General features: G+C 35.4%; 2 protein-coding genes and 1 pseudogene across 5 annotated transcripts in view; 2 read left to right on the forward strand and 1 right to left on the reverse strand.

The window, feature by feature from the left end:
- LOC104720131 (bidirectional sugar transporter SWEET14-like) overlaps positions 1-15,566 on the forward strand; it is a 37,899-nt gene that overhangs the window by 21,578 nt on the left and 755 nt on the right. The window contains exons 1-5 of one of the 2 annotated variants that reach the window (XM_087469222.1): positions 14,003-14,365; positions 14,491-14,527; positions 14,622-14,835; positions 14,966-15,127; positions 15,366-15,485. In XM_087469222.1, coding sequence (XP_087325348.1) covers positions 14,320-14,365; positions 14,491-14,527; positions 14,622-14,835; positions 14,966-15,127; positions 15,366-15,485 — 579 coding nt within the window. In that variant the 5' untranslated portion in view covers positions 14,003-14,319. Of the gene's footprint in view, positions 1-14,002; positions 14,366-14,449; positions 14,528-14,621; positions 14,836-14,965; positions 15,128-15,365; positions 15,486-15,566 lie in introns of those variants that run through there. The other variant, XM_087469221.1, reaches the window with a different exon arrangement.
- LOC104720130 (pre-mRNA-splicing factor ATP-dependent RNA helicase DEAH1-like) lies at positions 347-7,720 on the reverse strand. Of its 2 annotated transcripts, XM_087469219.1 has the most exons (19): positions 7,497-7,720; positions 7,172-7,295; positions 6,954-7,081; positions 6,603-6,785; positions 6,430-6,492; positions 6,191-6,277; positions 5,882-5,915; positions 5,720-5,774; positions 5,365-5,424; positions 5,205-5,276; positions 5,015-5,078; positions 4,771-4,850; positions 4,591-4,658; positions 4,426-4,480; positions 4,209-4,266; positions 4,058-4,126; positions 3,851-3,919; positions 3,445-3,534; positions 3,012-3,098 (listed from the first exon to the last, which is right to left on the reverse strand). In XM_087469219.1, the coding sequence occupies exons 1-18, from the start codon at positions 7,611-7,613 to the stop codon at positions 3,481-3,483; spliced, it is 1,440 nt and encodes a 479-aa protein (XP_087325345.1). In that variant the 5' UTR covers positions 7,614-7,720; the 3' UTR covers positions 3,012-3,098; positions 3,445-3,480. The 2 variants fall into 2 exon arrangements, with proteins under 2 accessions (XP_087325344.1, XP_087325345.1); XM_087469218.1 differs by lacking the exons at positions 3,851-3,919; positions 4,058-4,126; positions 4,209-4,266; ... (12 more) ...; positions 7,172-7,295; positions 7,497-7,720 and adding exons at positions 347-574; positions 676-748; positions 831-893; ... (4 more) ...; positions 2,645-2,711; positions 2,793-2,908 and having other exon boundaries at positions 3,445-3,537.
- On the forward strand, positions 7,843-9,241 carry LOC104717767 (protein MOS2 pseudogene; annotated as a pseudogene). The gene has a single exon (XR_015568488.1). The product of XR_015568488.1 is annotated as a protein MOS2 pseudogene (transcript).

A 15,566-nucleotide genomic window follows, 5' to 3' on the forward strand; every position in this document is an offset into this window, starting at 1 on the left:
GGCTTTAGTAGAGTTCAGTGCAGTTTGGAAATTATTTTTTAACCATCAAGGTGAAAGGACTTTACTCTGGTTTACTGGAACAACATGAATTGAGGTCCCATGGATTGTCACTTTTTCATTTCCTCTCTTTGAGGCTCAATTTTTATGTTCAGGGATTTGTAATTTTACAATTTACAACAAGGTTTGCCATGTTTAGCTATCAGATATTTAATTAACAATAGGTTTTATATTTACGTGCTTTTTCATCTAATAATTTTTGTTCACAGTTTAGAAACAAAAAAAATATTGGCTACTTGAAAATAAAATAAAAAGACAGTTGAAGAGAGGAAATTAAATCTTTTGGTGGTTGGTGTAAATTAATGACTAAAATAACCTTAAAAGTTAATCAGATCATGATGGTCATGTCGATCAAGGAGTATATATTTGGCCTGACGATGTAATTAGCATTAGAGACAACTTGTAAAATACTAAAAGATGAGTAGAGAAGCGGTGAATTCTTCTGGGACACAATGCAAAGTCACGTATCATTACGCTGGAGCTCGTCCGATTGCTTTCGGCAATTTTTTTGATGCACCTGAAACGTGTTAATAATAATGATATGATCAGATGGTTTTGGCCACCAAAATGCGCAAATGTGATTATCAAAAGGTATAATTAAACAAGAAAAACTTATACCATCTTCAACATCCTTGAGCTGATAGTAGTGAGGAGCTATCTCAACCAACCATTTTGGGTTTAGCTCAGTTACCTTCATTTTTAAATTTAGCTAAAAATTAGCATATGCAAAGAAAAGTGAGATCTTTCAAATTTCCAAGACGGCGCAAATTTACCTGTCGCATATATTCCTTAGAGGTAAGGACAAGCTCATGGTATACAACCCACCTTGGTAGAACCTAAAAGAAGGAACCCGATAAGAATCTATCAATAATTCACAATTAAGTAGGTTTTTGTGGACTTACTTGAGATAAGCCTGAGCTGGGATATATATGCACTGTCAAGGGATGCTTTGCAGTTCGGTATGATCCATTCTTCTCTAGCTTGGCAGTATATGGGAAAAAACCTGTTCAGATGAAAAACAACTTATTAGCAAACGAATTAGGTTTTAACTAAAACAAAGTTGAGTAAAGATGGTAACAAATTCACCTGCTACGATGGACTTCCTTACTAGATCCAAGTTGTTGATGTTAGTGCTGACTTTTATTTCTACTCTCTCGAGAAGTCCCTCTAATTGGTCACGAATGTCTCTGGCTCGTTTCATGCTCCGGACCTTTTCAAATATAACTCAAACCATGTCAAATGAATTTACATGACCACAAGGTCCACAACGCTGTTTTAAAAGACTAGACAATGGATGTTGGATGGTAAGAAAATATACCTGAATGTAGTTCTCGTAGCACCACTGAGTCGAGTAGTTTGTTTCCTTCCACGAACTATATACCTATGGAAATCAAAGAGAATATATAGTAAACAGAGTTTACAAGAAAAGCAATGTGAGAGATATACAAGTACAGACCTTTAGCAAAGCAATGTGATCTCCCACGTTTCCCGTGTGGAAATTCATCCTTGCATTGTCCGCATGAACTTGCTTGTCCTTGGGACGATAGAAGATAGAACTTCCCACAGACAACATAGCAGCAATAGAGATTATCTCATCAGAGCACATGTACTTCTCCGAAGCAACAATCATTTTGGACAACATAGGATCAAGGGGAAACTCAGCCATCTTTCTCCCAACTTTGGTCAGTTCACCTGATTTATTTAGGGCACCCAGAGCAAATAGTAGTTCCAAAGCCTTAACAAGAGCTTCAGCAGGTGGAGGGTCCATGAAGTCAAAGTTCAACAGATCATCAATTCCAAGACTCTTCAAACCAAGTACCACACTAGCAAGATTCGTCCTTTGTATCTCTGGCACCGTATTGTCCTCCATATCATTCTGGAAATTGAAAGCTGTGTACAGCCGAAAACACTTCCCTGGACCTGTTCTTCCAGCTCGGCCAGTTCGTTGCGTCGCTGAAGCCTTGGATATTGGAGTTACAAGCAAAGACTCCATACCATTTCTTGGGTTATAAGATTTGATCTTACAAAACCCTGGATCAACGACATACTTGATACCATCAATGGTAAGTGATGTTTCAGCGATATTTGTTGCTAGAACTACCTTACGAGCCCCTTCAGGTGTCGGTTCAAAAACCTTTGCTTGGATTTCGCTTGGAAGGTTCGCATAGATGGGGCATATTATGAGTTCCCGGATCTTTGTACCGAAACCTCTTATCTTGTTTTTCAACGTCTCTTCTACATTTTCAATTTCCTCTTGCCCGGGAAGGAAGACTAAAATATCTCCAAGTGGTTCATTTACATGTATCTGAAGAATAGTCACTAGTGCTGCATCCATATAATCAGCTTCAGGTGCAGTTACAAAGCTAATGTCAACCGAAAATCTTCTTCCTGGGAAGATAAAGATTGGAGCAGCGTCAAAATAATTAGAAAATTTCTCTGCATCCATTGTTGCACTGGATATCAATAACTTCAGCTCTGGTCGAAGCCGTGCCATATCCTGTTACGTGAAGAAATAATGCAATCATGATATAAGAAACAATCTAATACCACATATGTAACAGTCTAACAGAGAAAAATTTCCACTTGCCTTGACTAATCCAAATAGTATGTCGGTTGACAGAGATCTTTCATGCGCTTCATCGACAATAATGACGCTGGAAAGAATGGTAAACAGTTAGAAACGATGCATTATTTTATGGCCAATAATGTTTAAGTTCAGTAATGAATGTTTGTACCTGTAACTCGCCAAATCCGGTTCTCCAAGTAGTTCACGCAAGAGCATTCCATCAGTCATATACTTCAGGACCGTTTTCTCTGAAGTAAAATCCTCAAATCGAACAGAATATCCCACCTGTGAGCACAAACAAAATTGTAACGTTGTAGACAATAATAGACGTAATCCAAAGTTGTAACCAACGGAAGATATCTGAAGATCAAAAGAAAAGTCAGCATACCTCGTGACCAAGTTTGACACCCATCTCATGAGCAACACGAGCAGCTACACTCATAGCTGCAATTCTCCGAGGCTGCGTACAACCAACCTGCAAAAAGATTATTCTGCGTTGCTTAATAAAGGGAAACTACTATGCTAATTAACAGTTCTATATGTTTCAAGCTATTCAACTCTAAAGGTCGTACATAAATTTTATATTTGCATCTAACCAAATACACCTCTAATATATTCGCATCTGATCAAACAGAAAACTTTTAGATAGAATTCATAAGCAGCTAAGATTGTTCACAACTAGCTAACAGCTCTCAAAGAAAGAAGATATCACATACTAATTTCTACATGAATCCTACAATAAAGTTCAGTGTTTATGTGATCAATAGTATAGATGTATTTACATATATGGCAAATAATTCAGCTAAAATTGTAGGTTGAACCTTCCCATGCTTCGTGTAACCAGCTTCATGAAGATACTATGGTATTTGTGTAGTCTTTCCTGAACCAGTATCCCCCACAATGACAAGAACCTGATTAAGACAATGAGAGAAATGGAACTCAATTGTATGAAACAGACAAAAGTACAAACTGATCTTTAGGAACATATAGTGATTTCATTGTGAAGAGTAGGAACAGTAGAATATGAGATGACTTTTGATTGGGAAGTTCTCTTATAATAATATTTTCTCCGCTAATATTGAACATTCAATTGCTATGTCAAATAAAATTGTAGTACATGAGTAATGGACTTTTCTTCATGCGATGATTTAGAAGAAATCCAATTTCCTGCAAAAGTTTAAACTAAGCAACCCAACAAAAAGGAAATGGTACAAAAGCAAGAATCACCTGGTGATCTTCAATAGCCTTAAGCAGTTGATCACGATAAGAATAAATTGGCAGATTTTTTCTCTCCTCCTGATTCAGACAGATAAATGCAAATATATATACATTCATTTCTAGGAAAAACTTGTTCATAACATGCAAAGTCATAAAATTAAATTGATTAAAGAGAATTAAGGGGATGAACACACACAAAAAGAAAAAGCTTAGCACCTGAAGTATCTCAAAAGCTGATTTTCCAGAAAAAGTTTGACCCGCTATTGGGACAATCTCGTTTTCATACTACATAAGAAAAAGTAAAAAATTGAGACACAGCTCGGCATATGATAGAAACATAAGTTTGGATGAATATCATGAGCAATACATTTTCACCAGCCAACACAGATGCCTTTATGAAGTCTATGTGATCCTCGAATACAAACCTATTGGAGGAAAGGAGAAAAATTATATGAACCCTGTAAAATGGTCCCCTAGATCCTCGGTGAAAGCTAAAAAGGACAACTAGTTAAACAAGGCAAATATTGAAGTAAATTCAAAAGTAGTTGAACACAATCAAGGAACATTTCCGCAACAAATCTTACTGATAATCATCAGAGGCTTCCTTGTTCTTTGCACCAAAATTTAATGTTGCTTTTCCTGCATTACCATGTCATTTCAATCATGTTCAAATCTAAGAGTGTCATTAACATTCGCAGGCACTGAAAACAATATTACTGGATGATAGAATTGTTTAAGTATAAAGTTACCAATTTGATGATCCTCCCAAGCTTCTTGCTCGGCAAAGGGGTTCATTTTTTTAGCTGATTCCATGTCCCTTGTCAAATAAAGTATTCAAGAACATTTTAGGGGGAAAATACGAGTGATCTCACAATTTTAATTAGCTTAGAACGTGCTAGATTACTAGCAATGCAGTTTTTGCAACTCACTTGTATCGATGTGCAGCAACAGAAAATCTCTTCTCCTGATTAACGCGTCCATCTTGATCATAAGCATCTGGCATTATATACTAAACTCCACAACGGTTGGAAAAATAGAGACAACTGTTAGATGCATAAAAATGATCCAAATAAAGAAGAAAACTAAATCCATCTGGCGCATGTAATGCACTACAAGTAATAAGAAAAAAATTGTGTCAAGAACAAGAAAGTATCCTTGAAGATGTATAACTACCTCATCAGCATTATCGTCTTCATGTGTTCTTTTGATCACAAGATCGTAGAGCTCTTTCTTGTATCTGTCAGCATTTCAAATCCGACCAACATCAATTAGAAGGTAACAAAGGCATAACATTTATATCTTCTTTTACTACTTATTTAGATGGATGTCAAGCACCGTGGTGCAAGAAATATATGGCGATTACCTATATTGGTCAGTTTCTATTTCAGTGAGCTTTTCACCTCCAAAAAGATATTGCTCATCTGCTATCTCATCCCTACGCAGAACCAGTGGAAATTAAGAAATAAATCTTATTTGAAACAACAGTTTCTGAGGAGACAAAAAAGAACAGGAAAGCCATGTACTTTAGTTCTTCCAGTTTTTGCTGTTCTCTTTTCTTCAAATACTCTTGTCTTGACGCTTTTCTGAATCAAACCAAACAAAAATACTTAAATGAATTAGTCTCCAACTACATCATTTTAGACAATAGGAGCACAACCAGTAATTGTTAACAAGGAGGGGGGATTGACATTGTTAAGAATAGTTAACTGCAAATTAAAATTATAACAAGAATTTCAACGGATGGAACATAGTTGACAGCCAGAGACCATGACAATAACATAGAAACTATTGCTATATGTATGACATCTCTATCTAAAGAAGAAATCACCCAAGCACAAAAAGCATGGTAAACTTCATCAACATGAACATCAGGAGTACCTTAACGTCGCAATGTCATTTCTTTCCAAAGCATTGGCTCTTCGAACAGCCTCTTCTGTTATGCAGTGAATTTTTTTTGAAACAAAACCATAAGATTGAAGACAATACTATGTAACAAGATATATTAACAAGTGTTCATACATGAGCTATAACAGTTTGTACCTTTCTCTTTTTTCGATATGCTGTGGTCCGATAACTGCATAAATAAAAGAAAGGTAACACGGTATCATACTCACTAAACACTCAGCATAGAACAAGACGAAATGTAATGTTATTTGCCTCTTTCATATTGGCCCATGAAGCCAAGTTAGATTTGTCCTTAACTAGCTTACTATAATCCAATACTTAATGGCCACAAAACCTAGCAGATGGTTAGCTCTGTTAAACTGGGAGATGAAGAACTCTTTCCATGTGACTTTTGTAAAGCATTCATGATAGAATTGTATAACAACAAATTTAGTAACAGAATACCTTTCGTGTCCGTTTAGTATCACGTTCTCTGATATGTTGTTCCAGTTCCTCTCTCTCCCTCCGGTCTTGTAATCTATCCTCTTCTGACTGTGGAAAATATAAATGGCCAAAGAGAATAGAAAAACAATCAGATATAATGATGCACTGGTGTTATCCACACAAAACACACACAGAGAAATAGGAAAAAGCCTCATTGGATTCTGAGCCTTGCCCAACACTATACGAGCCATCGGACATACCTCTGAGCCTTCCTCTTGGGATACCTTTCCCATAACACGCCTGTCGTCTTCTACAACATCCATCTGCGCATTGTCATTACAGTGAGGAAAATATTTTGTCAGAAGAGATGCCTAGCTTTATCTATCCCGATAGATAGAAGGGGAAAGAGGTGGATGTGGAGAGAACACTATGCCTTGTCATCTTCATCTTCTGGTTTCGAAATATGTTTTCTGAAAATTTTATTAGCTCTGTCAGGCTTTCTAGATTCAGAAGATTTTTTCTCCACAGAGACTTCATCAAAATCTGCATGCAAAGGCATAAAAGTTTTTTGCTTTTTCGCTAGTCTTGCTGCCTCTGTTTCTTCTTGCTGGTAGATCTGACACAGAGATGATAAAATAAAAATAAGAGCTATTGCATATATCACTAGCTCTACTACAGCCACAAACACTAAGCTCTACACCCCCTGACACTACTATACATACTGAACAAAGAAAAAGAAAAAAGAGAAAAAGAGATCTTCTTAACATATCATCAAACAACTCACATTCACACAAGCAGCTTGACGGGAAACCCTCACAAAAATGTCTTGTGCAAAGTCAAGAGCATCACCGGATGAAGACCCGTAATTAACCAACTCAGGCACCATATCAGAAGCTGATCTTGAACTTTTAGCTGCAATTCGAAAACCCCAATTGTCAAATCCAAAAAAGGTGCTTCTTAAGGTCTAATAATAATCAACAATGAAAACTGCAACTTACTTACCCATAGCAATGAGGTATTCAATGACAGCAGGTTGCGAATAACCTAGCACCACCATCAGCTTGTCCGAAACCCAGGACTTTAAATTATCTCCCGCCATTCTCTTTGCCTTGTGACGACGATACCACTAAAATTTAATTAATAAATTAAGCGTAAATTTCTAGTGGGGGAATAAGTAAACAAATACTGCGCTAGTTATTAGTATTAAATTATTATTACAGCGCTACTATTGACTATCAAAGCAGAAAAGCCAAAAGAAAATAGTAGAACAATTGTTTTTGAGTGTGACCACCACAAATTAAGTGTAGTTTTCTGAAACTAAACTTACAGAAGAGGAGAATAGACTTGTTCGAATTAGATTCAGTCTTGTCTGGATAATTATATCTTGTCGGAAGATTATCTTATCTCTTGTCCTGTGTGACCTAAGACGAAATCCCCCCGTCATCGTCGGAAGAAGATCTACTGAGTGAGTTTTCCTTATTTTGTTAAATAGATGAAAAAAAGAAAAAAAAAAGTAAAAAATCGAAAGACACGTGGTAAATTAGGGATGGCCCATAGGCCCATTAAACTGGTCATATGAAAGACTTTTTAGCCGCAAAAAGAGTCTCTCATCAAATTCTTCTTACACAGATCTCCTCCAACTGTTGCGAGGGTTACGTACGGACTCATCCACCATGAAGCTCTCTTTCTCTATCCCTTCCAAACCCAAATCCAAATCCAATTCCGGATCCGGATCCGGATCTAGAGTTAGGTTGAATTCCGACAAGAAGGACGGCGTCGATGAAGGAAATCTCAAGGAGTTCGTCACTGAATTCGATCCCTCCGAAACCCTAACCCACGCCAAACCGAAATACGTAATACCTCCCATTGAGGACCGTCGGAGGAGCCCCTGCAAGAACATCGATCTCCCGCTTCAGTCTTCTGGTCTCCAATTCGAGGCCGAGGTTGTGGTTCCCTCTGTCTCCAATAACAACACTTCGTACGGTTTAAATCTGCGTCAGAGAGCCGACGCTTCGAAGACAGAGCCTGTGGAGCAGTTGCTACTGAAAAGCATGAGGAAAGATCTGGCATCACTCCCTGATGCTCCTGAACTAGAGGACTTCGAGAGCTTTCCTGTGGATGGCTTTGGAGAAGCGTTACTTGCTGGCTATGGTTGGAAACCAGGTCAGGGTATAGGTCTTAAAGCTAAAGAGGATGTTAAGATTGTTGAATACAAGAAGTGGTCTGGTAATGAAGGATTTGGCTTCACTCTGGACTGTCCCAAGGGCCAAAGAAATTGGTAAATCAGACAAATCCAGAAACAACATTACAGGCGGAGGTGGATGCCAGGAGGAAGTGAAAGTAGGTATCAATGAGGAGAAATATAGAGTAGTGGTGAGTAAACGCAGTAGAGAAACAGAGAGAGAGAGTCGCGCTGAAGTTAGAGGCTGTAAGAAGAACTATAGAGGAGGTCAAACTAGAGAGAAGGCCTCATGGCTTACAAGTCATATAAGGGTGAGAATAGTAAGCAAGGATTTGAAAGGTGGGAGGTTGTATCTTAAAAAGGGAGTGGTGACCGATGTTGTTGGGCAGACAACTTGTGATATCACTATGGATGAGACGCAGGAGTTGGTTCAAGGGATCGATCAGAAGTTGCTAGAGACCGCATTGCCTAGGCGAGGAGGGCGGGTGTTGGTTCTGTCGGGTAGACATAAAGGTTGTTTTGGGAGTCTTGTTGAGAAAGATTTGGATAAGGAAACTGGTGTTGTTTGCGATGCTGATAGCCAGGAGATGCTTAATGTTAAACTTGAACAAGTCGCCGAGTACATGGGTGATCCAGCTGATATTGGGTACTGAGCCATATTTAACTGCAAAATCATGTGTCAATACTTACATTGTTAGCATTCAATTGGCTCTCTCTGTGTAGAGAAGACACAGTTTAGCTTGTTGTTTCCTATATATTTTGCAAGTTCAAGTTGAGTATACTTTTGATTCTGCTAAGTTACAAAAGAGCAGACTTGAGTTTTTATTATATTTGATGTACTGTGTATTTCTCTTTATTGTGGCACGAGAGCTATGGATAAGTTGTTATCATTTTACATGTGTAATGTGTGTATACTCGTGATTTTCCTGATGAAATAATTAAGCAAGCAGTAAGATGCAGAGGTATTAGTTGAGCTAGCTACATTTCCCGCTTAATGAATTCATTGGTCCAAATTTGAGGTGTAGTGTACAGGTCATTTATCTGGTATGTCAAATAGTAGTATATCTTACTAAGGAACACAGTTTAGTAGTTCTGCTTTTTAATCTACTGTAAATTAAATAGGTCAGGAAAAGCTATCTGGGAGAGGAAAACAATATAATGAAGCAAGGAAAAACGCAATACATAATTTATAACAAAATATTATGGTCTTATGGGAACCAAGCAGGTTCAATCTCTATATATAACGTTTTTAACATCGATCAGTTTTACATCAATCGTCAGCCAAGCGTTAGGATGAACCTCGGCACTACCACGAGCTAAGTGATGAATCAGGATATAAGTTAGGAGATAAGTGACTAGAGGAAATACAAGGACATCCTTAACTAGTTAGTTCCCAACCAATTTTCATTGTACTCAAAACTCACTAGGACGTTGATTTCAATTTATAAATAGGCAATCCGCAATGGAGATTACTATGATACATATTTCCTACTCCTGAGGTTGAATGTTCATTAGGCTTATTGTAGATTTGACGACTTTCCATAACAACGATATATTGGATTTCAAAGGTGAAAGACAAAGAAAAAAAAACTAAGGTGGCAAATATTAATGGGTAAAGCACTTTAAGTGGACGATGAGTTAAGGTTAATAGGTTATGTACTGAAAAGAAAATGTCTTTCAATGTGATTTGTCTTGAGAAAGTGGGTGTTACAACCCAAACACCATATTTCCTAATTAGCATAATACATATAGAACATTTTTTAATGATGAACTCCATTAGACTTATATATATTGCAACCACAAACTCAATATTCTCTTACATAGTAGCTTATATTTCGGACATATTGATTCTGTGTATACATGGAACGTTGAAGCATATGCTCTTCTCTTACGGTAATAATATTGATTTTGCTGACATCTCACAGACTCTCTCAGTTAAAATATTTGAATTCGGATTCGGAAAAAGAGTGAAGAAAGTGAGGACGAGGAAAGAATGGTTGGGGACGAATTTTAACCGTTTAATAAGGAATCTGCATGGTTGGATGGAACCACTCCCTTTGACTGAAGAAGAACCACAGAGACTCCCATAAAGTAAAAGCTTCATTTGCTAATTATTTACTTACTTTTTTATTCAACAATCCAATCATTTAATTTGTCTTTGATTAAGTAAGTGAGACCACAATGAAAGGTGGAAAAAAGAATCAACATTCAAAGGGTTTTCATAAGCTTTAACAAAAAAAAAAGGGTTTTCATAAGTCAATCATTTTCAAACGCTTTTACATTTCAACCATACATTTTCTGTTTCTACTTTCATAGGTTATATATTACCTTTTTGCAAGTTTTTTTATAAATAGATTATGTGAATTGATACTCTAGGCTTACAAGCTGAATATTACTTTTCGACAAACGAAGTTCTTTTTTATCTCATAATTTAATTGTAATTTTTATTTAAAGTATATTAACCTAGGAACTAATTTTATTGATATAAAGTGATGTCTTTGCAGACAACGCACCACCCGAACAGTTTGGTTTAGAGTAAACAAAAAAGTTTATAGATTTGTAAATGTTAGAGATAACATTGTTGGTAAATAGTTTGGTGTATAGTAGATAAAAGTTAGATTTGTGTAAGATCCAAGATTTAGCAATGACTGTGTTTTGTAGTCAAGAAAAAAAGTTATTAATAAAACATGTGGAATAGTCATGCTGTCAAACTTCTATATATGTAACTCGTTTTATTTGCTTTTACAATTTTGTATGTTGGTTGGGATCGAATAAATATGTATTATCTTAGAGAGTCTCCAACTAATATGTATACTTTGTTCTCAAAGGTTACACCGAAACTATCAATATGGAATGACTGGAATAATAGGACAAAAGCAGTGAGTGGAGTAAATGGAACTATGAAAGAGACGGACCAAACAAAACAGAGTTAAAAGATATAATAATTCTCAATTTTTTGACTAATTAAATTACTTGCATGGTGTATTTTTTTGGTCATTCATTTGTGATCTTGACGAGATATCTAGTTTGTTAATTAGTTTTTTTTTTTTTTTTTGCAATAATATTATTGTTATCATCAGCATACAAACAAGAACTAGCTTGAAACCATTCATGTTCATGCTGTCATGCAAATACTTGCAATATTCATGTTCATGCTGTCATGCAAATACTTGCAATTTGACCAAGTATTTGTGTCTATTACAATCGATTGACTATCAGTCACCGCTATTGCATACTATCATGTTCACACCATAACGAGTAGAAAGATGAATTTCGCACAAATGCATTATCAGTTTAGTTTTTTTTTTTTTTTGATGATTATATAGTAGTATATATATAGTATTGCTTTAAGCCTTTAGGTACTTTAATTCTATATAAAAGATAATTAAATAATTGATGGTAGTATGATATAACCCTTGTGATAGCATCCACACTTTATTTTTCACGAATTGAATATGGTTTTGAAGCCACACACAACCGTATCTGTCACCGATTTTATTGTTTGCCAATGAACATAAAATGTAAAAGCAATGCTTTAATCATCGATAATTAATATGTTGAAACGCTGGCTAGACAATTTTGTGACATCTGGCTAATAAGTACTAGTAACTAAATGCTTGAGAACTTTTATAATATAAGTACGTATTATATGAGATGATTTAGCTTTGATTGAATTATTGTTTGATGTGTTGATGTTACATAAGACCAAGTATAGCAATAGTTAAGAATAAGAACGTTTACAAGAAACATGTTAATCTTCGGCATATTTAGCAATAGTGACATGGTCCATGTGGCCTTGATCAGTTCATTTGGTACAATCGGAACCCTCAAGATACTATATCACGCCACATGATATTCGAAATAGTTTCTATTTACTTAAGAATATATGTCTAGGACTGATGGTAAAGGACAATGAAAGTAAATCGTGACTAGCTCATTTTGACCAATTTCGAACTTTACATTAACACACGTAAAAATCTGGCGGCTATTATGAAGCATCTCCATAACTCCTGAAAAGTAGTAATGAATTGTTGATTCCTTAAGAAAATAAAAATTAGTATGAATCATGTTAACTACAGTTATCCTATAGATTGAGCTTACAAATTCAAAATTTAACATGCCACCTTTCATTTTTAAAATTTTCTTCTCTATCAAGTTTATTTTAGTTTTAAGTAATGTTTTATAATTTTTGTTCTATAAAATTATATTAATGCTCTACGTACGTACAGAAAATTCAATTAGTTTGGTCATGTTAAACGGTGTATTTTATTACTGTAACAATAAGTGGAATTATACGTATATTCCTATACAAATTTTAGAAATTTAATAAATGTCATGGCTAATATAGTGTTTCTAGCTGATTTGGTTTTAGTTGCCCCATGCTATTTCTAAAGTATTGGGTTCGTTTTCTATTTCATGTCAGGTTTTAAAGATTTTTTTAATGAATTCATTGTCATTTATAGTTTGTGCCCATGTAGAATTATGTTCTGGATTCGCCATTTGTGGTAGTATCCATAAAACTGAATTACAACCTAAGTAGTGTATATATCATATGATTAATTCCATTAATATCAGCTCCACTAGTTGGATGTTACTAATTTTTGTTTCATAACTAAATTATCATAAACAGATAAAAGCATGGATTGTTTTACTAATTAGTTGAAGATTGTTGTTGGATACGATAATAATTGTGTAGATAATTAGATTAGCATGAAAAAGTAGTCAAGTGGTACATCAAAGAAGCATGATGGTGAATCTTACCCTATGCGGTTTACACATGGCGACAGTCGCGTCTAAGATGAAACGCACTATTCTTTGTTTTATAACATTTATATTGGTTTGCTTTCTTCTCGAACCGTTTATATACATTATCACACGGACAAGATATTATCTGTTGCTATGAAATCTAATAAAATAAAATTAGTTACAGACCTAATTTTGGCTGCCTAATCATGAAGTTCAAGAGTGCTCAGAGACAACATAAAATATGTCACACGTGGCGGACACCTAAACGTTTCATTTTTTTACTGGTACGATGAACACAAAAAGGAGAGCAAACATGCATGGTACCATGGAAATATATGTAATGTAACGATTCGGGATGGAGATGGAATGGAATTACGAACTTTTGCAGTCCATATTTTGAAAATGATCAGATACATTTTGTTTATAATTTTAATATTACTTCTATAATTTCTTGTCTTAATTAGTTATCATTTACAGTAGAAACGTTAAAAAGGGTCCTCTTGTAACTAATTAAACAAACCATGATGGAGTGTTTGTGGCAATTTTTTACCATGCAAAGTTTGGAATAGTTCACATAGCATAGGTATAGTTTGAGTCCTGATAGAATATATACTGGAACCTGCATACAGACACAGTGACGAAAGATAACCATCAGATTTAAATATTATATGTTTGAATGGTTAGCTAGAAAGAAAGCTATCAGCCGATCATTAGTTTATTTTTTTGGTCATGCTAAAGGAACAAATTACCAACAAGTTTAAAGCCTATATTAAAAGCTCATTTATTTATGTTAATTTGGTTTAAAGGAAAAAGAAAGGTCACTTAAATGACTTACGATAATAATATAAACCAAGGTTTGGCATAAAAGTTTGACACAAATACAATACACGCCAAGAGTGCATACCACATAAAATTATCAAATATTTTCCATTTTAAAATACCATAGAAATATCTGAGACCATCAATATGCGATGTTCTTCTCTCTCTCATACCACGAAACGACGACGTCCCCACCATATAAACTTGGAACCCTTGCACATGTTACCCTCTCGCTATATATAGTGTGCCATTGGCCTCGCTAGTTAATTCATATCGAAGAAAACTCAAATAGAGAGGCATCAAGAGTAGAAGATTTATCTATTTCCCATTCTCTTGCTTCCTTATTTTCTTCGATACTCAGAAAGATACTTGAAGAGCTCGCTCATTCACAAAATAACTACCAATGGCTCTAACTCACAACGTATTGGCAGTTACATTTGGAATCATGGGTAAGTATCATCAAGCATTCATAAACAAACATCAAAGTTATACTACTATTATATATCCTGTAACTATTATTAGTAAGTGCATAGAAAATTTAACTGTACTATCTTTGAAATATGTATTTTTGCAGGCAACATCATATCATTCATTGTTTTCTTGGCACCAGTGTAAGCATCATCTATCTCAAACACTCTTTGTTTCTTTCTTTCTTTTTCTTTTCTCATAATTAAAAAAAAATGTTTTGGGTATTACTATTTTCAGGCCAACTTTTGTAAGAATCTGCAAGAAAAAATCGATTGAAGGTTTTGAATCACTTCCCTACGTGTCAGCGCTCTTCAGTGCGATGCTATGGATTTACTACGCTATGCAAAAAGATGGATCAGGCTTCCTTCTCATCACCATAAACGCTGTGGGGTGCTTCATCGAAATCATCTACATCATCCTCTTCATCACTTATGCTAACAAGAAAGCTAGAGTACGTTTTAAACCTTACCATTTCTTTTCGTATATTAAAAACATGCACTTGTATATATTACAAAAAAAAAAAAAAAGAAGGTTTAGGTGTTTCGCTGATGATGATATATATATCAACAACGACTTTGCAGATATCAACTTTGAAGGTTCTTGGGCTCTTGAATTTCTTGGGTTTTGCTGCTATTATTCTTGTTTGTGAGCTCTTAACCAAAGGATCGAACCGTGAGAAAGTCCTTGGAGGGATTTGCGTCGGCTTTTCTGTTTGTGTTTTCGCAGCTCCTTTGAGCATCATGGTACGTACAAACTTATGTGACATGTATAATAAGAATAATATACACGCAAACATAGAAATAATTGTCTATGATCTAAAAGAGTCATACTAATGAAGAAAATAATATACTCTAAATTTTATGTACAAAATAATATACTGTACGTAGCTTCTTTGTCTTACCTTTTCTGGTGATAGCATCTCTTTATGTTTTACGTATATTTATAGTATAGTTTTAACTTATGAAAAAAATGATGATGCAGAGAGTGGTGATACGAACAAAGAGTGTGGAGTTTATGCCTTTCTCCCTATCATTGTTTCTTACACTCAGCGCCATTACGTGGCTCTTCTACGGTCTTGCTATCAAAGACTTCTACGTCGCAGTGAGTCTCTCTTTTGCCCTTTTTTTTATTTATTTTATATTTGAATCTTCTTTTCCTAAGCATATGAAACTGGACAGCGCA

Source organism: Camelina sativa, chromosome 10, assembly GCF_030686135.1.
Source record: "Camelina sativa cultivar CO46 ecotype springtype chromosome 10, ASM3068613v1".
Classification (NCBI taxonomy): Eukaryota; Viridiplantae; Streptophyta; class Magnoliopsida; order Brassicales; family Brassicaceae; genus Camelina; species Camelina sativa.